At 52.8% G+C, this 28000-nt stretch overlaps 1 protein-coding gene across 4 annotated transcripts in view; it reads left to right on the top strand.

Annotated features, from left to right (window-relative positions):
* Positions 1–27039, top strand: part of Olfm1 (olfactomedin 1) — a 40181-nt gene extending 13142 nt beyond the window's left edge. Inside the window, exons 1-6 of one of the 4 annotated variants that reach the window (XM_028883360.2) lie at positions 1434–1875; positions 3847–3996; positions 8550–8705; positions 10698–10917; positions 18607–18713; positions 25378–27039. In XM_028883360.2, coding sequence (XP_028739193.1) covers positions 1726–1875; positions 3847–3996; positions 8550–8705; positions 10698–10917; positions 18607–18713; positions 25378–26052 — 1458 coding nt within the window. In that variant the 5' untranslated portion in view covers positions 1434–1725 and the 3' untranslated portion in view covers positions 26053–27039. Of the gene's footprint in view, positions 1–1433; positions 1876–3846; positions 3997–8549; positions 8706–10180; positions 10520–10697; positions 10918–18606; positions 18714–25377 lie in introns of those variants that run through there. The other 3 variants (XM_028883361.2, XM_028883362.2, XM_028883363.1) reach the window with 3 other exon arrangements.
* The last annotated feature ends 961 nt before the right edge of the window (positions 27040–28000 follow it).

Below are 28000 nucleotides of genomic sequence, written 5' to 3'. Positions count from 1 at the left end.
AGCCGTGGCTCTGAAACTGTGTGAAATAGGCAAGGCAGGGCAAGTGGGGCAGAGCCTTTGCATCCCTGTGCATGCTGAATCCAGCAAGACCACTGGGTGTGACTAGCCTGCAGTACCAGCTTTCACTGAGAGATGGTGCCCTTCCCCAACAGTTGTAATTCGCTGGCATTCGCCCCAAACCGGAGGCACCAATGAATGCCATGTATTAACCAGAGGGACAACTCCAATTGACTTCTTGAGCCAGCAAGCCTCACACCCAGCACTCAGGCCAGGATCATCTTGGCTGTTGTTGAATTTTTCTCTGCAAATAGGGACAGAAAACAGAAAGGCGAGCCCTAGGAAGGTGTCATATCCCTCTTGGAAGATATCTGTAAGTCTCCCGTTGTCCTGACATCTCTTTCAACCCCTCTTCCAGGGAGTCTCTAGTCGACCAGGTGGGAAAGAGTGCAGTGGGAGCTGGGGAATAGGATGTCTTTCTTTAACCAGGGCTAGGACAACTTGGAGGAATGCCCACAGGCACTGACTGCCTTTCCCCGGCTTCTTAGAAGGCTGCTGCAAAGTCAAAAGCACTATTAAGGTGTGCCGGCTGTGCTGTTGTACTGAGACTTACAAGACTTGGCACACATGCTGCTAAAGCTCGCCCAGCCGCTGAGCTGGATTCCTGAGAGGGTCCCCTGCCCATCTAGGCCCACAGCACAAACGCCCGCCATCCTGGGTGTGGTCCCTCTAAGTGCCTGCTGAGCCCTAAGCTTCCAGCAGCTCCTGATGGTAGGTGGGCGCACTCTCCTGCACCCCCTACTGTGCACAGCGGGCAAACCAACCCCCTCTCTGTTTAAGCCTGCTCCCAAAAGCCCAGGGAGGTCCCCGCTAGGAATTCCAACTGTCCCTTCCTTCAGAGATAGTTGCCCAAGGTTCCCGGGAGTGTCTTTCACTTTGTAGCTACCTCTTTACTCCTGCGCTGGCACCGGAGACCTTACCCGAGCTTCTCTTCCCCTCTGGGGCTCAGAGGAAGCCCCAAACTGACCGGGACTCAATCCAACTGGGAAGACAGACCCCAGCAGTAAGGGTGGTGTGGCCCATCCTCAGGGGGACCCTTAGCCACAAGCAGGCCTGAGCGAAACCGGGCCTCAACGAGACAGGGTCGTGAGTGTGGCCGAGAGAGTTGAGGAGGGAGAACAGTGGACCGGTGCCATGCGAGATTTGGGGGCTTTTATTTTTTTACGGTTTGGGGCAGCGTTTTGTCTGTCCTCCTGAGTGACCCTAACTCTTCGGCCGACGAGTTTGCAGACCTCGCTGCCTGCAGCCAGGGGGCGGCGGGGAGCCGGAGCTCGGAGAAAAAATCCACCCATTTCCTGGGCAGATTGCGTCGGCCGCCGCCCGGCCGTGTCCCCGCCTCCCAGCCGCGGCCCCCGCGCACAGCCCGCGCCGCGCTCAGAACCCGGTGGCCCTTCTCGGCAGCGGAGCGCGCGGGGACGCGGCAGCGGCGGGCAGCGCGGGCGGGCAGCGCGCGCTGGCAGGGCCGCCTGGTCACCTCCCAGCGCCGGGGCGGCGCGGCGATGGCCAGGGCGCACAGGGCGGCGGAGACGGGCGGGCGGCGGCGGGCGGAGGGGGCGCGGGGACGCGGCCAGGCGCCCCTGCCCGCCGTGGTGCCCGCCGCCTGAGGCTGCCCGGGGCGCGGGAGCCAGCGCCGACGCGGCGCGGGCGCAGGAGGCCACTCGAGGCGCGATGTCGGTGCCGCTGCTGAAGATCGGGGTCGTGCTAAGCACCATGGCCATGATCACCAACTGGATGTCCCAGACCCTGCCCTCGCTGGTGGGCCTCAACACCACCCGGCTCTCGGCCGCCAGCGGCGGGACGCTGGACCGCAGCACCGGCGTAAGTGAGCCCGCCTTGCGCCCTCGCGGCCCCTCCTCCCTCCTGCCTCCTCTTGGGTCGGAGCCCCGGGCTGGCCAGGCGGTGCGGCACAGGATGGGGTCACCCGGGGAGGGAGGGATGCAGGGGCCGGGGTCATGAGCCCACCCTCTGCGCTGCAGCTAAGCAGCGCCTCCAGTTGCGGTCGCCACCCGCACTCTGGCGTCTCGGGGCGATGCTTCCTGCGCCCGGTCCCCTCAAGGGGCTTGAGGACACCTGCTCGGGTGGTAGTGGGAGGGGTTCAAAAGTCCAGAGTCCTCGTTCACCAATATTAGGAAGTCTTTCCTTGCGAAGCTTAGGAAACCGAAGCTAGGGACTTGGGGACTTAGCCAAGGTCACTCAGCAAGTAAGGGGTGGAGATGCTGCTTAAAGCCTTTTGTGGGCTAGGTCCAGCCAGGACTCAGCTCGCCCTACTTTGTAAAAGGCAGACTGGAGTGGCCCAGAGTGGGGCCCAAGGCAGAAGATAAGAGCTCGGTGGTCTCATCTGAGTCCCCCCAAATCCCAAGGCACCCTTCTCTTCCCATCCCCATTCGAAGATCTAAGGATCCACTCCAGAGGAGGTTGAGAAGAGCTGGGCGGGACTGGACTCCCCACCACTACCTCCTCCTCCGGTGCGCCTTCACCCACCCCTCTCTACCGGCCTCTGAAATGGAAATCGCATCTCCGTGTCATCAGCAGCCTAGGGAGGGAAGTGATGGCTAGGGTTTGGGGTGGAGGGTCTGGGTAGGGCTGACTTCCATAGTGGCTGGAGCAGCTGAGCTGAGACCACCCTTCAGTGAGGGGCTACTGGAAAGGGGTCCTGGCCTAACCTAAATGGAAAGGAGAGGTGAAGGACGAGTCTCCTTTTTCCTCCAGTTCTGCTTCCAAGGGCTTGGTGGTATGACCCCACACAAACACACCTATGATTCTTGTTGGGTCTACCTCTTCTGTTGTTTTGAGTTTCCCTAGTGCTGGGAGTGGTGTCGAAAACCTTTAATCCCAGCACTCAAGAAGCAGAGGCAGGTGATCTCTGTGAGTTCGAGGCCAGCCTGGTCTACAGAGCAAGTTCCCCAAAACCAAACAACCAAAAAACAACCAAATCAAGATGAGTTTCCCCGATAATGACTTTGCCTGCTTCTATGTCCTGAGCTGATGAAGTGGGATGAATGAAGTATATAACTACCGTAGCTGCTCTGCCTTCCTCCCCATCCTATCTAAAAATAGCAGGGAAGAGCAGGATGCCAGGGAAAGATTTGGAGACAGAGGGCAGGCTGCCATGGCAGGAGGGCAGGAGGGCAGGAGGGCATGGGTGTGTGTGCAGGAGCCTTGGTGTCTATTGCCCCTCTGTGTCTCTGAAGGTCAGGGTCATGGGTGGTATAGAAGACCCGCAAGGTGAACCTAGTCACTCACAGCTCTGGGTCCCTGGTGGTCTTTGGGCAAACCCTCAGGACTGAGGTTGGGGGTGACCCTTACACAACATGTTTGTTGACATCGACCAACTGGCTGGTGGGTGGGAGCTGCATGGAGTTGGAAGGCCAGCCTCTTAGCCAGGCTGCTTTCGGGGAGACGGCACAGCTCTAGGCCATTGCTGCTCTCAGTTCGTAGGTGCTGATGGAGACTGTTAACAATGGTGCTTGTCTTCAAGTGTTAGGGACCAGCAGATGGAGGCTTGACTATACCACTGCGGAAAGAGAGTGTCTGATTCCCTAAGATGTTAGGCACTTGGGTTCTCATATGGCCCCTCCGCCAGCCTAGCACATTTGCAGCCCCTCGCACCTCCCCAAGCATTAATCTGGTTAGATGTCAAAACTCTGAGCATCCAGGGCTGAACTTGGCTTTTAAGGCATTGTGTCTCTCTGACCTACTTCTGCCCTTGGCACCTAGGCACAAGCCTCCCTCATTCTCACCCCCATTCTCTTGTTCTCTCCCATTCCCTTCCCCTCTGCCCCCCTCCAGGTGTTGCCCACCAACCCCGAGGAGAGCTGGCAGGTGTACAGCTCTGCCCAGGACAGTGAGGGCAGGTGTATCTGCACGGTGGTCGCCCCCCAGCAGACCATGTGTTCACGGGATGCCCGCACAAAACAGCTGAGGCAGCTACTGGAGAAGGTGAGTCTGTGCAGGGTGTGTGTGTGTGTGTGTGTGTGTGTGAGAGAGAGAGAGAGAGAGAGAGAGAGAGAGAGAGAGAGAGAGAGAGAGAGAGAGCTTACACATGCAGAGTGCTGTGTGCCAGCCTGAGGGTTGGCCAGCCTGAAGGGCCCACCCCAGGCCTTCCCTGGCATGGCCCCACTCTAAATATTTGTGAATGAATGAGTGGGCAGATGGCTGCCTGGATAGGAAGATGGAAAAGAACATGGGGACCCTGGTGGGGGATGAATACATCTGCTGCCTGGGCTCCAGGGGCTCCATGAAAGAGCTTGTTGGTAAGACCAGAAGCACGACTCCTTCATCCCGTGCCATTTCTCCTCTGAGCAATGCTCAGGGTCTGGTCCAAAGGGCTCAGCAAAGCTGCCAGGAAAACCGTAGACTTCAGGTGCCTGGCACATAGGCTTTACATGGCGATGCCTCTGCTCCATTGGTGAGTGGTCACACCTGGCAATTCATCCCCACCATGGACGCTTCTAACAGGAGGGCAGTCGTGTGCAGTCCATGCATCCATTTTGAGTCTTATTTCATTTGATTGTGACCAGAGTAGAGCTGGTGGCGTTGGTCACTCAGATTGATGTCCCCAGGCCACACAGCTGGTCGGAAAGGGAGCTAGTCTGAGTCATAGGACCAGCTATCTTCCTGTTTGGCTTCTGTTTCTCAGTAAGAGTGCCTATAGGTTGCCCCCAGAGACCCCAGACTCTGCAGCTAATCTCACTACTACAAGTCCCTGGAGTGCTACCATGAGGAAAAGGAAAAATGAGGAGACTTTTCTTCCTGTCCATCTCACTCCCCCAAGAAAAGATGCCTCCAGGTGGTGAACCCTTCCCACACAGAGAGAGTGAGGTCACATATCACACACACACACACACACACACACACACACACACACACACACAAACACACACACACACACACACACACACACACACACACACACACCAGGAAAGCTGGGACTATCCCTACTGAGCGGACTTGGAATTCTCAAGTCCTCACCTGTTCGAAGAAATCTGTGGGGTGAAGGGTCCTTTGTAACTTAAACACAGGCCCTGAGGGCAGACATCACCTTGGTTTCCCTCCAGCTGGGGAAGGCAGGCTGATTTTGGAGCCCAGATTAATCTCCCGGCAAGGACCTGGCCTCTCCAGCTGGAGCTGGGATGACTGCAGACCTCCCACCTCCTAGGGCAGAATAGTTCTTTTTCCTGGACTCAGCTTCAAGGCAGGAAGCAGCCTGGGGATTGAAATGACTCCTGAGTTGCCAGTCCCCGTCTGCAAGAGACCTGGGACCTGCTCCGTCATGGTGTCTGTGGAGCCGGCTCACCCTAAACGGGCAGAGGGTGTGTTGGTTTCTTGGCCTGTTTTGCCACCTTTAGCCACCAGAGTAAATCATTTGAAAAGAGTTCAAGTAAAATACATTTAACAGATCCCACGGACATTTATTTACACCAAACTAGACAGGAGCCTAATTGAGCCTTTAATTATTCAGAACTGTAGCAAAGGGGCGGGGCTCCGAGGGGCCTGAGGCCCAAGCCAAGGGGCCTTGGGAGACGGGCAGAGCTGGGAAATGGTTCCAGAAAGCTCTAGGGGCCCCTGAGAATGAGGCCGCGCAGCTTTCCTTTCTGCCTATGCAGGCCACAGTTTTGCTGCTTAAAAATTTAAAGCCCCATTTCCTGCCGCGTAGACTCTATTTTGGGAGGGCCTGAGCACTGGCTGGAAGAGAGGCCCTTCATTTACTGTGCCTGCTGGCATTGATGAGACAAACTGCTCCGCCTTTGTGCTCTAGGGCTGGGCCTGGTCAACACGCCTCCTGTCTCTTCTACTTTGCTTTCTCTCTGCCTATGGGGCGGGGCCAGGCCTGGCACAGGCAGCACCTGCCATCTTGAGCGGCAATAGAGGAGGCCCTGGATCCCTTGGTCGCCTGCAGCTGGCGTAGCTGAGCACCCTGGAGCTGGTTCTGTGTGGCTGCCATCTATCTGCTTTTGTGTTAGACCCACCTGGTGGCACAGCAGGTCCGGTCCTGGGGCCCAGCACTGAGGTTCTGTTTTTGTCCAGCTTGAGTCCTTGCTAAAGACTGGGTATCAGCATGCCTGGGCAGTTCCTCTAGGATCTGATGCCTGAGGAGGAGATAAGGCGGGCATAAGGATGGGGCTGTGTCCTTTGAAGAACACAGTCTGAGTTTGAGACCAGAGGCTTTGGAGTCCCAGACCTTGAGCTGGCTGTGTGATGGGACCAAGTTTCTTAACTCCTGAGCTGGCATAACTATTAGCATGTGGGACTCAGAACCGGTTTGCCACCCCCCTCAGGGTTTTATGAAGATCAAATGAGATAAATAACATAGCCCTCAGTGGGCTATAAACATTAGCAATTAGTCATTCCCACATAGGGACAGGTGTGTGGCTGTTGTGCATGTCCCCTCCCCCACCTCATGGCACCTGCTGTCGTAGCAGCTAAGAGCATCCTGTGACCTTGTGACCTTGAACACTGCTGGTTGGCTTCTGGGGATACCCCAGGAACTAGAAGAGGTGTGCGGAAGCAGATATTGCCAGAGGGTTAGTATGGTTGTCACCCCTGTTTTGTTACGGGAGACTTAGCTGAGTGGTTGGCTAGAAAGTGGGGTCAGATGTCTGTTGGTTCATCTAAAAGCAGCCAAGTTATTTGGCATCTTTAAGATTTTGTTTGTTTGTTTGTTTAATGAAAAGGCTAATCTTTACATTTTGAAATTCATTAGAAGCATTGGTCCTTGGTAGGGAGGACAGAAAATCCACCCACACTGTGTGGTCTCTTCCTGAAAGCTTGTGTTGGGCTGAGCCCTTCCCCCGCAAACGCCACCCACTACTTGACTGGTTGATATCTGAGTCCTGTTCTTGTTGCCGGTGTCATATCTCCAAGGAGGAGACTAGGAAGAGAGGCTCTGAGCAGAGGTGCCCATGTTGTCCTTCCTCTGAGCCAGGCAGGCGGCACAGGCTTCCTGCTCTGGCTGTCCTTATTGTGGGTTCAAGTGTGAATGAAGCCCACCTCACCCTCCAGCAAAGTGGTATTGTTCCCAAGTAGTTCAGTGTCCTTGGTCGGAACTCCTCCAGGAAGCCTCCTTGGAGGCAATGGCCTTTGGGCTGGGCCTTGATGGATGGACAAGAGCAAACTTGACATCTTTTCCCAGAAGAAACATTGCAGCCATTCAGAGGGACGGTGAGCGGCGAGAGAGGCCATCTAGCAAGAGCAGGTCGATTCCCCTTAAAGCAGCTAAGAGAAGGGAGCAGTCAGCCCCATGCACGGCTGTGCTATAAATTGAAATGTGAAGGTGAATGTGTGTGTTGCTTTCAAGTCCTAAGATCCCATATGGTTTTAAGTGCTGAGATGGGCAATATTGGCCTCTGGCCAGTGGGAAGGCGTCTTGCCGCTCTTCCCAGTTTGCTCCACTCACTGGTCTGAAGGGTTTGTGGTGGGAGATGGGAACCTTGCCATCACTCCTCTGACCACTGAGCAGGGAAGCCAAGCCTCTGTCCCAAGGACTTTGTTCCTAGAAGGGAGTCTTTTTCAAATTCAGAAAGAAAGAAAAAAAAAATCCAGCAGCAAGACCTGTCATTCAGGACTCGTCTTCCTTGCTAGTAATTGGATTAGATCCTGAGAAAATGACCCAACCCACTGCGGCATCCTCAGCAGCATCCTCAGCACCTTGGCTCCCTGCCCCCCTCGCCCCTGGTGAGCATACATTCTCACATCAGCCATAGCCAGTTTCCTGAAAATGAAATGTGCTGGCAGGTGGCCGCACCAAAACTGTTTTTCTTTGACGCTCTCTGGAATCGTGCTGAATAATAGAGTCCCATCTTGAGGCTGCACTCCATTCAGCAATGCCCGTAAGGATGTAAAACAGCGATCCTTCATTTGCTGGGTGATTGATTCCTGACTCTGTGTTCTGGATGTGCGTGTTTGCCGAGCAGTCATCTGCCTATGATATTGTGGGGGGTGATGGATGGCATGTGCGGTGGGGGAAAGGCTCGGCACGGAGCCTGGAGCGACTCGCTATCCCTTCGCTCCACACTTAGAACACCAACGCTGTCAGCAAGGACACTCCAGGAGACTTCAGGGGAAAGGGGATTTATACCCTAAGCAGGCCTGGCGTCGTTCCGGATTCATCTCTTGCTATGTGAGCTTGCCTAACGATGTCAGTCATTCCCCAACGTGGAACAGAAACAGGCCTCACCCTTAAGCGCAGAGAGAAATGGCCCCCAGCCCTGTGCCTGGAGCAGCTCGAGGCTCCTGCCCTGATCTGTGTACCCTCCTGTCAGAGTTCTGCTGGAAGAGGGTAGAGGGAATGTTTACCCAGCCCATCGGCCGTGTTTGGGGAGTTCTTGGTCCTAACGATCTGATGCTGGTGATTAACTGGTCAATCATGCTTGGGCCACTCCTGGCTCCCAGGGTGGCGCTGTGGGAAAGGTCAGCCTGGCTGATGAGCAGACAAACCAAACTGCCTGACATCCGCTGCAGCTCTGGCCTTGAACCTGTTACCCTTTTGACAGGTGCAAAACATGTCTCAATCCATAGAAGTCTTGGACAGGCGGACTCAGAGAGACCTGCAATACGTGGAGAAGATGGAGAATCAAATGAAAGGACTGGAGTCCAAGTTCAAGCAGGTGGAGGAGAGCCATAAGCAACATCTGGCCAGGCAGTTCAAGGTATGTGTGTCCCTCCTGGAGCTTTACTCCTCTTCCTTCCCTTCCTCTCCTCCTTCTCTCCCCCTCCTCCCCTCCCTCCTCCTTTTCCTTTATTACCCACTTCTCTTCACCCCTCCTCCCTCCCCTCCTCCTCCTCCAAGTCAGATTTTATCCCCCTTCCTGCTTCCCTTTCCCCACAGAGGTAGTGACTGGGGACCTGGGGGAACACCACAAGAAATGTCCTCTGCCTTGCAAAGCTGTGGCACTCCGAGAGGAGCGAGGCCACCCACTCTGGCCCCTAAAGGGGTTGGGGCTTGATCAGCCCCGTCATTGCACACTGGCATTGCACACATTGCATCCTCTCTCCGTCCTTCATCAGCCAGCAGGAAGCAGGGGTCCCAGGCCCCCTCCTCCTCCGGCTGAGGCATTTTAGCCAGGCAGAGTATCATTAGAGGCCCTCAGCATTCCACAGCTGCTGCAGGTAAATCACATTAGCCGAGGATTAGCTTAATTGATTAGAGCCATTTCTGGGCCCAGATCACTCAGGGCAGTTTTTCACTTCTGACCTAATTTAGCTGTGACAAGGCACACTGTAGATGCAGCTGCGTTAAGTGTTCTGCGTCTCCAGGTGACCCTGGCCATGAAAACCTCCGTTCCTTTGACCTGAAATTATATATACATATGTCCAAGTATGTATATATACATGACTCTCCGCTAGGACTAGGCTGGGAATTACCTGCCACCTTAATTAAGGTGTTCATGCATGTTAATTAGGAATCAGGCCCAGATGTAAATGAACAGGTCAAATTACACAGTCGCTTGGCTGGAAACTGCTGGCCCTTGCCTGTCCTCCCTCTCTTTTATGCTAATGTTATCCTTTGATGCACTCCCTACGTGAAGCAGGAACTAATTCTCCTTTTAAAAGCAGTACATTAGGTAGGCAAAATGGCAAGCTAATGAAGTTATAAATCTATAATATACATAAAATAATAGCAGACAAATCCCACTGAGGCAAAACAAGCCAGTGATTCTTGTCCCAGGCAGGGCAACACTGTGCCCCCTTTTCTGAGGTACCATCATGACTTAACCTTGGAGAGAGATTCTTGACCTTACAGACCAAAAAGAGTTTGTGTCTCTCCTGGCCAGCATCTGCCCTCCTGTGCTCAGCAGACTGTGAAGACAGAGGTGTCTTCAGCGACATGAGGTAGCTCCCCTTGGAGAGTGTCATCCACAGAGCACCCTCTGAGTCCCAAAGTTGGGGACTCTGAGACTCTGGGACAGCAAAAGCAAGCCCTTGCCTTTTACACTGTAGTCACTGCATGAAGGAATTCCAGGAGAAACTGTGAGGGAGACCCTTCACCATTTGAGTAACTTGTTTTGCTTTCGTTAAAGTGTGATTTTTCTTACGTGACCATGCAAATATGTGTCTTTTAATGGCTGTTTAAGGCAGGCTAGTGAGCTAGCTTTTCAACGGTGTTTCATTTTCTTGCTTGCAGGGCTAACTTAAGAGTTTTTTCAATGCGCCAGTGACTGAAGAAGCAGTCCCCCCATGTAACCATGAGAGAGCCAGAGAGCTTTTTGCACCATGCATTTTTACGATTCTTTTCCAATCCTTAGCACCATTTCACTAAGGAACCTTGAATCCAACCAGGATCCTCCTTTTGCATGCGACTCTAGATGCATCCCATGAATAGTTTGAACCCTTGTCAATGCACTTTTTGAAAAAGAAAGAAAGAAAAAAAAAAAAAGAACCACAAACTTTGTGTATGTGACCTAAAGCATGTAACCTTAAGATGTTGCATTCTCGACTGACAAATAAAGAGCTTTCCCAAATATGTTGGTGTTCTGAGGACTGTTTAATACGCTATCCTGACTCACTGGGACCAGATAACTGATGGATGACTAAAATGGGAGTGTGCACACCTTCCCTCTCATAGCGAGAAGCCAGGCCAAGGCAGGGTATTTCAAGTTCTTGCATGCATCGCACTGAACCAGCTTATTTTAACCTTGCAGGCAATAAAAGCGAAAATGGATGAACTTAGGCCTTTGATTCCTGTGTTGGAAGAGTACAAGGCCGATGCCAAATTGGTATTGCAGTTTAAGGAGGAGGTCCAGAATCTGACGTCAGTGCTTAACGAGCTGCAAGAGGAAATTGGCGCCTATGACTACGATGAACTTCAGAGCAGAGTGTCCAATCTTGAAGAAAGGCTCCGTGCATGCATGCAAAAACTAGGTAGGCCCAGCAGCCTGCGGGTGTGGCACTGCCTGGCCCGACTCTGCCACACACGCAGGTGTAGGGAGTGGTGCTGAAGCCGCAGTGCCTGCCTGGCCTCAGCAGGTGATGGCTGCATCAGGGCTTCTGGGTAGGGCCACCCAGAGAGAGCATCAAGGAGTGCAGGCAACACCAACCTCAGGGCATCACCCATGTGCAAGCCCCATGCCAAAGCCAGTTCTAGACCCCAGTGAATCCCACATTTATCAAAAAGAGAAAGAAAGAAAGAAAGAAAGAAAGAAAGAAAGAAAGAAAGAAAGAAAGAAAGAAAGAAAGAAAGAAAGGAAGGAAGAAAAAGAAAAAGATGATTTTTAGATGCCACATACTGTCAGATGGGTGGGTGGGTGTGCATATGTGTGTATGTGTGTGTATGTGTGTGCTTAATATGCATGTGTGTGGTCTATGCATGTGTTTTTAGGATACCTTTAAAGGGGCTGGAAACACATCTCCATCCAGGCTGAGAAGAGGGCTGATAAAACACCTTGAGACAATGCATCAGGTTTAGTTGAACTAAAAAGATGTGGTATCGTGGCAGCAGGTTTTAGACAGAACAAGTGGGGGCCCTCAGCAGCTTGGGTGGAATGGACTGATGAGCAAGTACCTCTTGGAGTCATTTTCCCTGACAGTCTTAAGGTGGGGGGCATCTGGGTTCTCATGCCCGACTAATTACCCAGTCAGTGACTTTGGCCAAATTGCACCTGTTGGATATTTGGGGCCATTTTTAAATGGTACGTTTCATGTCCTGACCCCAGCTTTAGCATTCCTCCACAGAGCCTGACCAACTCATTTGTTTTTATACCATGTATTGTTAGGGTGACTTTGCCTCCAGAAAGATTTTGGGGGGCTCCATTTGATGCTCTGACTCCATCTCCCTTCATCCATGCCTTACAAATTTAAAACATCCCAAAGAACAAATACCTTTCAAAAGCCTTGGCAAGAGCCAAACAAATAGTTCTCTTGGTTAAGTACTTCCAGAGCAAGCACAAGAACATGAGTTCAATACCCAGAACTCATGTGAAAATAATTCTAGCACAAGGGAGGGGAGACAGGTGGGTCTTAGGGCTTGCTGGCCAGCCAACGTGGCTTACTTGGGAAGTAAGATGGTGAGGGGCACTGTCAAGGTGGATGACTCCTGAGAAACGATACCTGAAGTTGTCTTCTGGCTTCCATAGAAGCACATACATACACGTGCGCACCTGCACAGACCAACACACGAGTGCAAATTCCTGGTGTTAGGTGACAGATGAATGGGCATATCCACTAGACAGGCAGTCTCCTGGCTTCCGGGTGATTCCCAGCAGCTGCTCCTGGCTGGCCCCCTCAGAAGTGTAAAGTTTTGGGCTCCCAGGCCTGATGAGCTGGGAAAAAGTGGTGGGCACTGAGAACTAATTGTTTTGAAGAGACACTCACGGGGCCACCAGGGAATCATCTCCCACTTATGTTCCTGCTTCTGTGCCTCGTGAAACCCATGACCCATTGTGACAGGGGCTGCTAGCCTTAGTCAGCCCATGAATGGGACTGAATGACAGCCTCCTCCACCATCATGCATTCTAGGGGTGCATGGAATGGGCATGGAATGGGCTATGGTTCCCCTCCAGTCTTCCCTTGGGTGTCCTCCGTGGCCTCTCTCCCAGCCCTCCCAGCCAAGCATTTAGAGGTCTCCCTGGTCTCTCAAGAGCCCAGAGTCTGGTTTTGTTTGTTTCCCCACAAACGTTTCCCCTGCCATGTAACCAGACGGGGTGTCATACCTAGGAGAAACCAAGAGAATCTGGATGGAGACCGTGGTGGGACATTACCAAAGCCGCCAAGCTAATGGGCCTTTGGGAGAGGAGGGCAGCCCACACAGCTCTCCAGGTTATCCCAGCCAAGCCAGACTTCCCATCTGTCTCAGCCTATTTTTAGCAGCTACGTGAATTTACCTTATGGCCAGGATCTTGGGGCTTTCACGTGGCTGCCCTTGGGCTGTTAAGACACATGTGATTCGGAAATGAAGAGAGACTAATGAGGCCAGATAGTCCCACCCTGGGGTGCCCCAGCGAGGTGACCTGAGCGTGCACTTCTTTCCTAAGAGGGGCTTCAGTAAGCATGCACTTGAAGAGAAACAGCAGCTGGGGTTGGGAAAATGGGCTCTGAGCCCCAGTCTGGGCAGCCTTGAGGTGCCAAGCTATAAAATAGCAAAAGTAGCAAGGCATTCAACAGCAGGTGCCTCCCCCAGGTTTCTGCCGTCGTCCACTTCAGTGTCTCCTGCTTTGCAGCACAAAGGTACAGAGAGTCCTTGGGCCCTAGGGTCACTATGGGAATTTGCATATATTGTCCATGTCACCAGCTCTGCCCGGCTCAGAGGAGCTGGGGGTATGATAGGTCAGTAAGCAGGTGGGTAGGCAGGCAAATGGGGGTGGGGAAGATATAATAAATGGAAGGACAGAGGAACAGAGGGAGACATAGCTGATGATAGATGGGTAGACTGGTAGAGGATTGGTCAATGACTGGGTGATGGATGGATAGATAAGCAGCTGATAGAAATGGGTGGCAGATGGTTGACTCATAGGTCTATAGATAGGTTTAGCATCTGTCCCAGACCTTCATTCAGCCCAGAAGCATCAGGACTAAATACCCTGTGGCTGCTTAATTCAGTCTTTGCTTCAGTCTTACGGAGAGGCATCATCCCCCAGTGTCCCCAGCGGCCCACTGACAGGATGGCAATGCCCAGGATGTGGTCTCTGTGGACAGCACTCACTGCTGGCCCAGTGGGTGGGACTCTGCGCGTGTAGAAGCTCAGTAGTTGAGTGTTACTCCTTAAAGCCCCAGGCTCCTTGCACCTGCAGGTGCTTGGTTCCAAGTTCATGGGGAGTGAGGGAGGTAAGGGCTCCATGCATCTCTCAAAGTCTCTTATCAGAACTGTCCTAAATTCCCTGGCCTTCACACATGCACAAAACGCAATTCAAGGACCAGAGTTACAGTTGTTTCTGGTTCATTTTAATGGGGTAGCATGCTTTTCCAAGTGTCCCAGCCAGCACCTAGAATTTGAAATATCTTCCTTCTAGACTGAGCATAGAGCTTAGGCATAACATGTCTTGGGCCTCTTCTGGAAAGTGCTGGCCCCTGGAACCAGTCTTGTCCCCCAGCAGGAGAGAGGCAGTGCTGCCCGGACCCCCAGTGTTTCCTGAGAGGACGTTGCAAGGTCAGATCCCAGCAGCCAACCTGAGTAAGACCAGAACCTGGGCCCCAGCACAGGCTCCCCAGACTCAGGCTGTACTGGTGCTGCAAGCTTCCTTGGTCCCCATTGCCATTGAGGACTAGCTTGCTGAAGTGGTATCCCTGTCACACCATCCTGGCACTGATGCCAAGGGCTCCTTGGTGGAGTGTGTTTTTGTTTTGTTTTGTTTCTTTCTGCAGGTGGGTTGGAAGTCCCCGGACAGCTAGGGCCAACCAAGGGGGAAAGTGTGTTTTTTGCTCTACTGCGGACATGTCTTAGTAAATCTTGTGCCGCACGCCCCCTACCCCTTACAAGTTACCTGCCAGCCAGGTGAGCTGTCCACACAGTGTCCACACTAGTAGGCTTCTAATTGCAGGCTCCAGGGTAGGCTACACTGGCTACCATGCTGTGCTGTGCCCTGAGATCTATGTACTCTTTAAGGAAAGTCAAAAGACACCTTCTTAACAGTTGAGATGCCAGAGTCACCTGGTGAGGCTGGCCTTCACTAGCAGAGGCCGTGGGGCTAGTGGTGTGATCACTCACAGAGGAGAGCGTTCAGGGTGATTTAGCCGTGGAAGCCTAAGGGAAGAGAGCCGGAGCCGGCAGCCTAACAACACCTACTAGACCAGCCCTGACCCCTCCATTTCTTCTAAAAAGTGGTCCACTAGAGGCTTGGCCTTTCCTGGCCAGGGCAAGAGGGGAAGGATGACTCTGGGATAATGTTCCCAGGCCTGCTGTGGGCTCTGGATCCAAACCTGGGTCTGCATTAGGGCTCTTTCGTCTGCATCTTGGATCCTGTTCCCAGCCTGCAGACTTTTTTCCACACAGCTCTTCTCTAGTTTCAGGGCTAAACACTGAGAGGGGAGGCCAGAGGGCCAAGCTTGTTTGAGGCTATAGACCTTCCTACCCAGCTCTGCTTCCCAGAGATACTCAGCCGGACTTGACCTTTGAGATGGTCCAGGCTCTTCTCAGCCTGGCATCCTCCCAAGAAGTGCGCAAGGCACATGGCTTGTCTAGCTCCCAGCTTGACCAGGCATCTCTATTCCAAGACCCTCCCAGCTGGGCATCATCCTTCCCACAGGCTTCTTCCTGAGGCCTCAGAGCTTTCTACAACCCCCCAAACGTATCCTAAGTGTGTGACTGGAGAGGGGTACTTTCTAGAACTGGGTGTGCCAAGATACTGCCAAGCCTCTGCCATGGACTCTTTTAGAGCGTGTCAGTTCGAGAGGTCTTGGCAGAACTAGCATGGACAGAGAACTAAAAATAACTCCGTGACTTAAGGAGGGCAGGCAGCCTCCAGCCCCACGGGTCCTGGGAGCTGTGCCCGCCCCAGCTGCTCAGAGAACAGGAGACACTTTGGCCATGCCTCCCTACCCTCCTCAGCCAGCACCGGAGCATTGAAAGGTTGGCTGCCCTGGGGACTGTACACCAGGGAAACACACCAGAAGAAGGCTGGGTGTGGCTGGCAGGCTGGACCTGCTGGGCAGCCTTCCTGTAAAACTCAGACATAGACTTCCTGTCACTTTCTGAGATAGTTTTTTTAAAAAAAAAAGGTGGGGGGGACAGCTGGGCAGAGTGTGGTAGGATGTTCAAAGCTGCCCCTGGCCTGGCTGAGAGCAGAGTCCTGTTTTCTGCACATTCCCATCCGACCTCATGGAGGACTGACGGAACAATCCAGGCGTGTTCTGGAAGGCCTGGGTTGTTCACCCACACTGCTTTGCTCTCTTGGGAGCACTGGTAATACGGTGCCTGCTTACTGGTAACTGAAGCAAACACGGGTAACATGAAGGGCGGGCTTCACTCCCCAGAGGCTCACCCTACTGACCCCAGCGCTTCTCAGCTGGTGGATTGAGAGAGGCTCTTTTGAGAGCTATGTCCCTTGTTTGTTTATGGGGAAGTGGGGTGAGTGGAGGAGACCTCTTACCTGGGGCAGCAAGCCCCAGGTGCTTTTGTTGGCAACCCTGGGAAATGTGGGGTTCAGCTAAAGTCGTTGAGATGGATGAGTTGATGACATCTTTAGGGTCTAGGCATGTGTCTGGGCCCAGCCCCAGAAGCTCGGTAGGAAGCTGGGGTTCTATTCTAGAGTGGGAATAGAATAGGCCTGGCCCTGGAGACAGGGAAGGCTAGGACTAGAACTAGGCATCCAAGCTGGGCTGGGCATTCCCCTGAAACTCTGTCATGTTCAGGTGATACACAGGAAGATGTCAGGCTTCTTCCGGAGAAGCTGTCCAACCAAGAAGGGACCTCCAATGGGTTTGGGACAGATCTAGTGTGAGTTGGCATCTCAGAAAACTCTAGTGTGTGGCTGAGTCACGTGTTGGCCTCAAGCACCACATGCCATTGGGTGAAAAGGATGTCTTCCACATGGATCTCCAGCCCTGACACCTGTGCATGCTGATTTCTTTGGACCTTAACCTCCAGGCAGCTCATAGATCGTATATCCAGGATTGGTGGGAGACCATCTATGAGAAATTACAGGGACCAGTGGCTCTGTGGATGCTGGGGCTAGATGGCAGAATGGGATCTGGGAAGAGGACCTGCAAAGGAGTCGGCTTCTGTTGGATTCTTTCCATTCCCACCCATTTTGGAGGGATCCTCTGTCTCCTGGCAACCCAACACCCACCCCCAAGTCAACAGGAGTGAAGGAAGAAAAAGTGGGAGTGAGGGGTGGAGTCCAGAATCCAGCATCCCCTGCCCAGCCTCTGCAGAAAGCCCCCAATGAACCCAGTCGAACCTCAGAAGCATGCAGGTGTGCAAATGTGTGTGAATTTGTGTGTATGCATGTGTGTGTGTGTGTGTGTGTGTGTGTGTGTGTGTGTGTGTGGTTGGTGCCAGCACTCATGGAAAGGAAATTTTTTTTACAAACCCATCAGGATCCTCACCTCCAGCTCCTGCCGACACTGGTCAACCTTGTCTCCCCCCCCACCCCACCCCACCCCACCCCCGTGCCCTTTTTTTTCCTTTCTCTTTCCTTGGTGTCTCCTCCAAACCCAGGGCTTGGGCAGGGCAGGGCAGTATGTACAGAGGCCAAGTGGGCATGCTTTATGCTCAGCAATGGACCTCTCAGACCCTTGCACCCAAGTTCCTCCTGGAAGCAGGGAGTGCCTTTGGAGAAGGGACAGGAGAGTGGGCACAGTGTGGCACTTCCTCTCCCAGTCTGGGCAGGAGTGCCAGTGCTGGGGCATTGGTGGGAACCCAGGCCTGGAGTGTCTGCAGTGCATACAATGTCCTCTCAATCTTGATGAGCTCCCTCCATCCAAGGTCCCCTCTCTGCTGGCTCTTGGGCCACGCTGAGCAGTTCATCTTGCCAGTCTCGTACAGTGCCACTGTGGACATGCTCACCCCATTTCAGGCTTGGGGAGATGGTGCTGAGTGTGGAAGCATGGCGAACTGCACCCTCTCCTGGGCTTGACCCACCCTGCTCTGTGTAGGATTATCTCTGCTTCCCTGTGGTCTCAGGTTAAGTATCTCACAATCTCACCTAAGCACCTGGATCTTCTCTGAACTTTGCATACACTGTGTATGTATGCTAATGTGGCCCTTGGGGGGTATCTTATAGACTTGGGGCGGGGGAGTCACACTCAAGCCTGACCTAGTGGGATGGAAAGGAGTCCTGCACATCAGGCTTAATCTGGAGGTTGAGAGCTGGCAAGTATGCTGCAGGCTAAGGCGGGAATGCTGGATCACAGCCTTAGCCACTCCTGACTGATCAAGTTGTGGCTCTAAGGTCATCTCTGGCCGTCTGGGAGGTGGGAGGGCTGCAGAGGTCATATTCGAGATCCCAAAGAGCATGATGCTCACATCGCAGCCATCCTGCCAAGGGCTGCTCCTCTTGAGAGCATGGAAAACCCACAGATACCCCATACACACACATAGCAGGACAGCAGCAAGCCTCCATCTGTGTCCATCAGGGCGTTGCTTCCGAGACAGACACATGCATAAGGGAGGACAGACATATGCACAAGGGAGGACAGACACATGCACAAGGAAGATGCTCCCACAGTGTGGGTGCTGTTACAGGCTGTTAGGATTGTCTTTCTGTACGGGGAGGTGAATCCTGCCAGGGTCCACCATAGAGCCTAAATTCCCTCCTGCTGTCTGCCATGCTGGCTAAGTGCTTTATTCCATCGGCCAGAGAGGACTGAGCTCTTTTGCCCCATTTCCCAGAGAAGAGTGAGGCTTGCTATGGCCAACCCTCACTTGTTACGGGGGCTGCCCTGGCCTCTTGCTCCCAAGGAGTCATGCTAAGGCCTGCTCAATTGCTCTCTCTAGAGGAAGAGGTGGCTCCTCTGGGCCACTGCTGGGGCTTGTGTAAGTGCCATTATGGGCTGCTGGGCTCTAGATTTGGAGGGGAAGAGGGTGAGGCACCCCCCCCAGCCCCGCTGTGCCACTGGAGGAGGGGTCGAAGGCTCTCAGTCGTCTGTTAGTTCTGACCCATGTGCACTCTGTTCCAGCCTGCGGGAAGCTGACAGGCATAAGTGACCCGGTGACTGTCAAGACCTCTGGCTCAAGGTTCGGGTCCTGGATGACAGACCCATTGGCCCCAGAAGGTGATAACAGGGTAAGTGTCCCTGGAGCTCTTAAAAGACTTAAAAGGCCTGGTCTCTGTCCCTCACCCTAGCGTCTACCTTCCAGGCAGACAGCTTCAGGGGCTGTGGACTGGATAGAGCCAGTCTCCCAAGGGCTTCTTCCCAGGCAAGCTGGTAGAGGCCCCTCCACAAACACAAATGACAGATAGTGGAATGGGGAGGCTGTCCCTTCGAGGATGGTGGTGACAGTCATGGTACTCAGGCATCTCCTGCGTGCTGACCGCTCTGGGCGGTTCCCATCACTGCCTCTGCTTCGGGCATAGAATCTATTAGGCCTTTCTTGTTTTAATGACAGCTGATTTGTACTCATTTGCCATTCCTTTCATGGCTGACAGAAGCTCTGTGTTCCTTTTTGATTTTGAGAAGAGGCCGGGTTCCTTTTTCCTGGGTGTTTTCCCCCTGGGCAAACCTCAGAAAAGAAACATGAGCCAACGGCCCATTTTTGCCGACTTCTCCTTCCTGGGGACTGGGCTGTGGCCTCTTTAGGAACTGGGCACTGGGAGTCCGAGGCTGGGAGGCCCCTTGATGGAGGAGACCTGTAAGGAGCAGTCAGGGACCTCTGGAAGCTCTAACGGAGATGGAAGGGAAGCTGTGCTTCTGTGAATCAGGGTCCTTTGATGCAGCGCAGCAGCGCTAATCACTGCAGCCAGAAGGGCCTCCCGGGGATCGAGGCTGGTCTCCCCAAGGCTTTTCTTTTCAGAGGTCTGCAGAATAGTGGGCAAAAGCAGAGAACTGGAAGCTCCTCCCTGGGCCCAGAGAAAGGAGTCTGAAATCCGAGGTCCTGTTAGCCTTATCACATCTCTCCATAGCAGGCAGAGCAAGAGAGACTCAAATCTCTCTGGAGCAAGACTGGGTAGTACTGGAAATAAGAGGCAACTGGGGTGGGTAGAAGACCCTGTAGACGCGCCAGCTCTGGAGACCAGTGATGCTAAAGTCTTCAGCCGGGTCTGGAGGGCTGCCTCGGCTGCTGCTAAGATACAGTAAGGTCAGGGATGTGTGGAAATAAGTTGTTTTCACACTGTTTGCTGGACTGTGATAGTAACATAGTTTCTCAATACGCTACTTTGTTTTCTGTGGCAGTGATAAAACGCTTTGACCAAAGCAACTTAGGAGGGAAAGGTTTGATTTTATGTTACACTTTCAGGTCACATTCATTAGGGGAAGCCAAGGCAGGAACTGGAGCAGGAACCTGAGGGTAGACCTGTTTGCTACTCCTCAAAGCATTACCTCTGTCTAGAGAACTCACCCTTAGCCAAGAAACTACAGCAGAAACCATGGAGGATGCTAATTGATGGCTTGTGTTCAGCTAGCCTTCTAACATAGCTCTGGACCACCTGCACAGGGGATAGTGCTGCCCACAGTGGAATGAGCCCTCCTATCAGTTAAGACAAGCAAAACAGTCCCTTCCAGGCATGCCCATAGATCAACCTAACACAGACAATTACTCAACTGAGACTCTTTAGACTGTTGGTTCTAGGTTGGGTCAAGCTGACAGTTAATGTAGACAATTAACACTAACTAGGACACTTAGGTTGTGCTAGTTCCCACAACCCTTCAGAAAAACCTACCTCTGCTTGAAGTTTGGTTAGGAACATCCTTCACTATGGATGTGGATGACAATGGCATTATGGGGAGAAAGACAGGGCCAAGACAGGAGGTGCTTAAGAAGCCCAGGCCAGTGTGCCAGGCCTGTCCCAACCATGTCATGTCTAGTTACCAGCTCTGGATTGCCGAGAATGATACACTTGGGCCCATCCCCCCCTCCCTCCCCACACACCAAAGCCTCCTTCCAGGTTTCTGAGAAAATGTTAATACCACTCATAGGCCATGTCCTGACTATGGTCCTCAGAGGCTAGTCCCCAGTGTCACTGAATTCTGGACTTGAGGCTCCTGGTGCTACCCACAAACTACCTCTCCCCATATCACAGAGCAGGAAAACCACCATCAAACGCACACTGGCTAGCCAAGCAAAGAGAGGAGCCCAAGTCTGGAGCCTTCTGAGATCACATACATTTGCCCCGGCCTCTAGGATGCAAGGCATAGCAAAGATGTAGGTTCAGAAAACTGTCAGGGTACCCATGGGTGCTTGTGACAATTAGGTCTCTATTTTCTGCTTCATGACTGCCTTCCAGGAGAGAGGATTCTGGAGCAGACATCGTGGCTAGAAGGTGGAGGGGCCTTCATGAGGGCTGACAGCAGGAAAGGAGCAGGATGCTGACTGGCAGCAGACACACAGTATTGGGTGCTGCTCTGGGCACTTCGGGCTCCAGTCGTTCAGAACCACGTGCTCCCCACAGTGGCCCATGCATCCAGCCTGCTAAGTGACACGTCGCCTTGTCCCACCATTGATCAACACCAGCAGTGTTTGTTTGGTTTTGCTTTCTTCCAATCTCCTGATCACTTTTGATCACATACACACGGGAGACCAATAACTCGTCTCACACACACACACACACACAGAGAGAGAGAGAGAGAGAGAGAGAGAGAGAGAGAGAGAGAGAGAGAGAGAAATTGATAGAGCAGGTCCCTGGGAGGGTTCTGTGAGAGGGATGGGGTGAAGCAGAGGGGAGAATTGTGTGGGACCGGTGAGGAGGCCTCGGGAAGCTGCAGAGCCGCTCGTTAGCGGTGCTGAGGGGCTGTACCGAGCAGCTGCCCCCACTGCCTCTGCATAAGCTGTTAGAACAAAATCAGCTTGGGATACCTTTGCACGGGCCTTCCTCTCTGTGTCGATCAAGCACCAACTGTGTACAAGTGCTGTGCTAAGAAACCTCCCTCGGCAGTGAGCCGCCTGTGTGCTTTCCAGAGCCCCTCAGCCCCCAACAGGGGCCAGGCCCTTTTCACCAGCGTTAGAAGCAGGAAGATCTTGGTAGCAGATGGCTGTATTTCCCATCTTGTGCATAGAATACATCAGCCTACCACCCTGCCACACCTCCAGAACCTTGGAGTTCCAAAGACTCCATTCTGGATTCTAAGGCCCACAGTCTACTTGCACTGGGACACCCCGACAAAGTCGTGTACCACTCACCCCCTCTTTCTGATCCCTTGCTGGTCCCCCACCTTAGAAGTCCAGTCTAGCTTACACAAGATATCAGCGAGGAGGCTTGTATCATGCTCCTGCCACCCCCAGGAGGTTCATGTTCAGAGAGGTGGCGTATTGCTCAAACCCTTACTTAGCTCTGTACTTCAAGGCCCTTTCCCTTCATCTAAACAGCATCAAAGCCAGCAGATGATCCTTAGAACAGAGGGCGGAATTATCCAGAATGCTTTAGATTATGCAGATATGCTGGTGCCTACAGCTCTGTCTGCTGGCAGCTTAGACATCCCTTCTAATCCTTTCTCAGTGGGAGTACTTACTGGGACATTCCTGGGGCGGCTGGCATCCTGCCACTTCCTCCTAGCCTCCCACCGAGGCTCTCTCCACCCCTTCACTAACAGCTCCCTTTAGAACATCTTTTCCAAGGCTGAATTCCTTGATGCTAGCAGTTTCAGGAGGACATTTGTCAAATACTTGCCAAGCCAGAGAGAAGAGCTAACTAAAGTCCCGTTCCTAAGAAAGGCCCTGAAATAGCATCACCTAACACCTCGGCTGTACTGTAAGATGCTGGACAGAGGCCCTGGCCTCCTCACTGAAAAGCAACTGAATTTGGTACAGTTAAGCAGACCTCCCTGGCATCAGTTTTCTCATCGGAAAATGGTGAAACTAGCAATGGGGATACAACTTGGTGATGTGCAGGACAGTTCTAGGAACCCCGAAAAGCTTCGGGGACCTCTACACAGGCAGCACAGGCCCTTGACCTCCACCCCAGGAGAGAGCGACAGAGTGAGACAGATGCAAAGTTAACAAGTTAACTGATGAAGCAGAAAGATAAGCACAGATTGCCGGGCGGTGGTGGCGCACGCCTTTAATCCCAGCACTCGGGAGGCAGAGGCAGGCGGATCTCTGTGAGTTCGAGGCCAGCCTGGGCTACCAAGTGAGTTCCAGGAAAGGCGCAAAGCTACACAGAGAAACCCTGTCTCGAAAAACCAAAAAAAAAAAAAAAAAAAAAAAAAAAAAAAGATAAGCACAGATGTTAGAGGGACACCCCAGTCTGTCTGGGCAGCGGCCACAGATAGGATTTGGGGACTTGGAAACTACTAAATCTATAACTAACTTTGGATGTTAGGATATGCCCACATATTCCTTTTCCTTATCCACAGAGTTCATTCCCTGAAGAGCAGGCTTTTTTAGAGGTCCACTATGCAGCTGGAGAAGGGCAATGAGAGATAAAACATGGATCAAAGGAATCCTTGTTCATGCACAGGTCGCGATGGGGTTGGACTTGAGGCATGGTTCACAAGCTGTTGTAACAGTCTCCCTTGTGAAGTTACTTAGAAAAAGGAGTATGTGTTTCTCTTTTGCAGGTGTTCTGGTCAGTTATGTCTGAATTCTCAGGGGTCAGCTATTGAGAGACAGAAGAGTGAAGGTGGGGGGTGACTGGTCCCCTCTATTTACTAACCGGCTGTCTTGCCTCAAAGGCAGCTCAGCTGGTCCATGGGCTCATATGAGGAGGGTTAATAGTGCATGATGACACTTGTGTCCTCCAGATAAAGTCATGCAATTGTGTAGGCATCCTGACCCCTTCTACTCTGCCCTCCACCTTTAGCTGGGCATTCTTGAGTCTAGTTGGAAAGAACCATTGATCCTTGCAGAGGACATGAGAGCCAGAAACTGTCTCTGGGGTCACTTTCCAGGGACAGCATCAGCCCAGGTTGGCTGAATTTGGTCTAAACCATCAACCTTGGAAGGGACAGAAACCAAGGGCATTTCAGATGGGAAGGTCACAGTGCCGAGGGGAGGGGCAACCCCACCCCACCCACCCCACCCCCACCCCACCCACCCCCACCTCCACCACACCCCCCACACCCCCCCACACCCACCCTCACCCCCGAGGAAATGGGGCTTCTTCCCATGAGGCTCTCTGGGCTACGAGTCACGTCCCTCTCCTCTGCAGAATGGCCCATGTCCCAAGCAGCCTCCCTAGCATGTGGCTGAATATTCAGCCTCTGGAGCCCCCTCCCCTGATGCATCGTAGTCTGTTTTCACAAAGTGGTGTGTCCTGTGTCTGATTTGCCAGTGTATGGGAGAAGAGACCATTTAAAAGTACTTAGAAACTGGTATCATCTTGCCACACACTGGACTCCAGAAACACAGAAACCAGTCACTAGCTTCCACCATGGAGGGCCCGCTCCAAAGCGCTAAGGAGGGTTTTGTTCAGAAGTGGACCGGGAGGCCTAGTGGAAGGTGGTTCGAGCAAAAGCTGCCAAGAGATGGAAAACTCCCTGTCCCACGGGGCAGCCCAATGAGGGCGTAGTGGGTGGGCAGCTCTTCCCCCAGAGAGACCAGGGGTGAGCTGTGCGTGTCCTGATCCTCGAGTACTCCCCTCCACTCTAATCCGTGACCCATATCATTGAGGGATGGTCCGAGAGAGACTGGGGATAATAATCACCTCAAACGAGACCCTGCTACTGCCGCCGTCGTTGTTTTTAATCTCATTAAAAACAAAGGCACATCTGCTTCCCAGCATCTGAACGGATGTCTCAGGAACACAGGTTTGGTTTTTTTTTTTTTTTTTTTTTTTTTACAAAAACGTCCTGCCAAGCCTGAGAGCTGCGGCAGCCCTAATCCCTGCTCAGCTTTCCCAGCTATCTGTGGAGAAAGCAGCTGTCTTAATGCCAGGCAGATACGCTGCCAGGTCTCCCCTCCTAGCCCCACCCCTTTCTCATTTGCTACAAAATTGCTTCAAAATGACTAAAGGTTTTTGTTCCAAGTACAGATGATTCTCAGGTCAATTGGCATGCAAAGAGTCGTGGGAAATCACTTCCTTTGTAACCCTTCAAACTCAGGCCTCGGCAGTTTGTTACTTGGTTGATTTCCAAGGCTGTGAGGCCCAGGTTCCAGTCTGAAAAGTGTTTTCCCCAGATTAGGGAATGCGCTATTGGCCCCCCCACAGCCAACCAAAGCCCGGGTTAATTACCTTTCCCTGCACACCTCTCCCAGCATGGATGATGACTCAGACTGTACTTCGGTAACTGCCTGGTGGAGCGGAGAGGACTCACTCAGTGTCCCATCGTGACACTGGGAAATGGCCCTTCGCAGTGACCTTGAGAGCCAGTTGTCATTGCAGACAGAAGCTTCCCAGTGTGTGTGCATCTACTTAGCAGCTGTACCCTTTACAAGGCTGACTCCCGCACTGAGTCCCAGCTTTGATGACACTCCCAAGCCCTTGGCCAGGATCCAACAGTGAGCAAACAGATGTGACCGTTGTCCTATAACATGTCGCCAGAGAGGGCTCCATCTGGGGACCTGGTGGGTTTTCCCATACCAACCACTGGCGTGTATTGCGTAGATTGGCTGCGGACTGTGTATGTGTGAGATTCCAGAGCGCCTTCCTGCCTGTCCCCACACGTGTCCCTCCACTGTGTCCTACCCTTCCCAGGGGTTCGGAAAATAGGCCTGAGTGGGGCTCAGGCAGGAGTCCAGTGTTCTTGGAGGTAGGACAGAATGCTCTACAGTCTTGATGGCTCTTCCAGATCCTTCTGTTTTTGTTCCCACACCCTCCTGCTGTGGGACACTAACAAGGTCTGCTCTCCCCACAGGTTTGGTACATGGATGGTTATCACAACAACCGCTTTGTCCGTGAGTACAAGTCCATGGTGGACTTCATGAACACGGACAATTTTACCTCGCACCGTCTCCCACACCCCTGGTCAGGCACGGGCCAGGTGGTCTACAATGGCTCCATCTATTTTAACAAATTCCAGAGTCACATTATCATCAGGTTTGACCTGAAGACAGAGACGATCCTGAAGACACGCAGCCTGGACTACGCTGGCTACAACAACATGTACCACTATGCCTGGGGTGGCCACTCAGACATCGACCTCATGGTGGACGAGAATGGGCTCTGGGCCGTCTATGCCACCAACCAGAATGCCGGGAACATTGTCATCAGCAAGCTGGATCCTATCTCACTGCAGATCCTGCAGACATGGAACACCAGCTACCCCAAGCGCAGCGCCGGTGAGGCCTTCATCATTTGCGGGACCCTCTACGTCACCAACGGCTACTCGGGGGGCACCAAGGTCCACTACGCTTACCAGACCAATGCCTCGACCTACGAGTACATTGACATCCCCTTCCAGAACAAATATTCCCACATCTCCATGCTGGACTACAACCCTAAGGACCGCGCGCTGTATGCCTGGAACAACGGCCATCAGACCCTCTACAACGTCACCCTCTTCCACGTCATCCGCTCCGATGAGTTGTAGCTCCTGCTTTCCCAGAAGCCCAGGGTCCAAGTCCTCACCCGGAGGACATTTCCAAGAAACAGCTGCCAAGATGATTCCAAGAATACTAACCGTCCTGACGCCGAGGGATGGCGTCCCTTCTGTGTTCCTCCTACTCATGCAGGTGGGCCACAGATTTCCGAAGAAACCGCCATGGACGTGGATGGAACTGCAGCCCAAGACTCCCTGGCTGTCCCCATCCCACCCCCATCCCTCTCTGGTCAAATAACTCAAAGAAGCAAGGCGATGACTGTTGGCCCTTCTCACCCAAGAACAACCCACTGTTAGGATTGCATGGACATTTCCTTAGGTCGTGATCAGCGCGATGACGTGATGGCCGTTCCCCTGACCCGGAGTCCCCCAGCCCCCGCGGCGCTCAGTGTAGGCTGCTTTAGCCCACACGTATCGCAGCTGCCTTTTTCTTGACTGTGTTGTTGTCTCTTAGATTAACTGTGCTGAGACTCCCGGTAGCTCATGGACCTGTCTAGTACTCTCCCGAAGCGATGGTGGGTGTGCGTAGAGTGAAGTTGCCGTACCCACGTTGTTGAACTTGCGTACCCTGTAGCTAGGTTGTGAGGTGTCCGTCTGTTATACCCCAAGGTGGTAGCTCCGTGTGTTCAATTTATGCAATGAATGTTGTCATGCGATGCCGTAGTTTGGATTGATAAGTGGATGGTTTCTGTTTCTAAAAAGAAAAAAAAAAATCAGTGTTTGCCCTCATAGGAGACATAGTCAAGTTCATGTTGATAATAACCCAGTGGAATTCTTCTCTTCTTGTCAAGTTATCTGAATCGTGTAACCATGGATGGGAAGGACGCATCTTGGGAAATTTTAGTTTCCAACAGGAAGAAACTCCCCAAGGGCAGCCATGTGTGGAAAGGTCATTTTTTAAGAAAAAATAAGTAGAAGAGGGCAACTTTGTACTGTTCGGTTATCTGAGGAACAATAAAGACATTAGGAGACATCCTCGATTTGCTTATCATTTGTGACAAGAGAGACGTGATGGACATACAGGGTCTTCACTGCTACCTAGGACCCTAGCCTCCTACTCCCCAAAGCCAGAAAAGGCTTGGAGTTTCCCCCACCTGAGCTGCCCTGGGGGGCTCCCACCCCTCACCTACACTTCTTTCCTGGAGCAGGCACCCATCCATGTCAGACAACCCCAGGGCCATGGGTAGTCACCAGCTGAGACGGTGCTAAGTCAGTGAAGGTGAACCTACCCTGCTTCCAGCCCAGCCTTTCACCAAGGGTTGCCACAGATTAAGATAGAAGGTGCCTAGTCCTCCCTGGGACCCCTAGATGTGCATATCTTGGCAATTCCAAAGAGCTCAACAAGCAGATAATGTCCCAAGACACCCAGGTGGACCCCCATATCGAAGAAAGTCCTGAGGTTCTTGTGGGACAAATCACAGCTCCAGGTCGAGAGCCTTTCTAGAATGCCCTAGAATTTAATGCCATCTAGAGAAGTGATGCATGAGAGGAACTCTCCCTGCATATGGTGATGTACCTGGCCTTGGATTTCACAAGGTGGCCGCTGTCTATGTTCTGTTGTGGGTTGGGATGTGATAGCTAGCTCCTCTAAGTTTGGGGATGTCTAAGGACAGACAATGGTTTTCTGGAAGTTGGCATCACTGCCATGGTGAGCAACTAGGAAGGAAGTAGCTATGGACAAGAGCTGTATGGACTGTGCCCAGCTTGGTCAGATTAGGCATTCTTATTACCTGGTCCTCAACAGAAGTTAGACCAACTGGATGATGGTGAGAAGGGACCTGGGAGACCTCTAGAGGGGTGCTGAGCACTGACCAGCCAGGCCTGACATGGCGTTCCCAGCCACTGCTACTCCAAGGACCACAACCTGGACCCTAGGCTCCTTCCTGGTGATTAAGTGGGCTGCTGATACAGATAGCCTATCTGGTGTGTCCAGTCTTTT

This window comes from Peromyscus leucopus, chromosome 4 (genome assembly GCF_004664715.2).
Source record: "Peromyscus leucopus breed LL Stock chromosome 4, UCI_PerLeu_2.1, whole genome shotgun sequence".
Lineage (NCBI taxonomy): Eukaryota > Metazoa > Chordata > Mammalia > Rodentia > Cricetidae > Peromyscus > Peromyscus leucopus.
The sequence above is the reverse complement of the archived record's forward strand: the minus strand, read 5'-3'. Positions and strand labels throughout refer to the sequence as shown.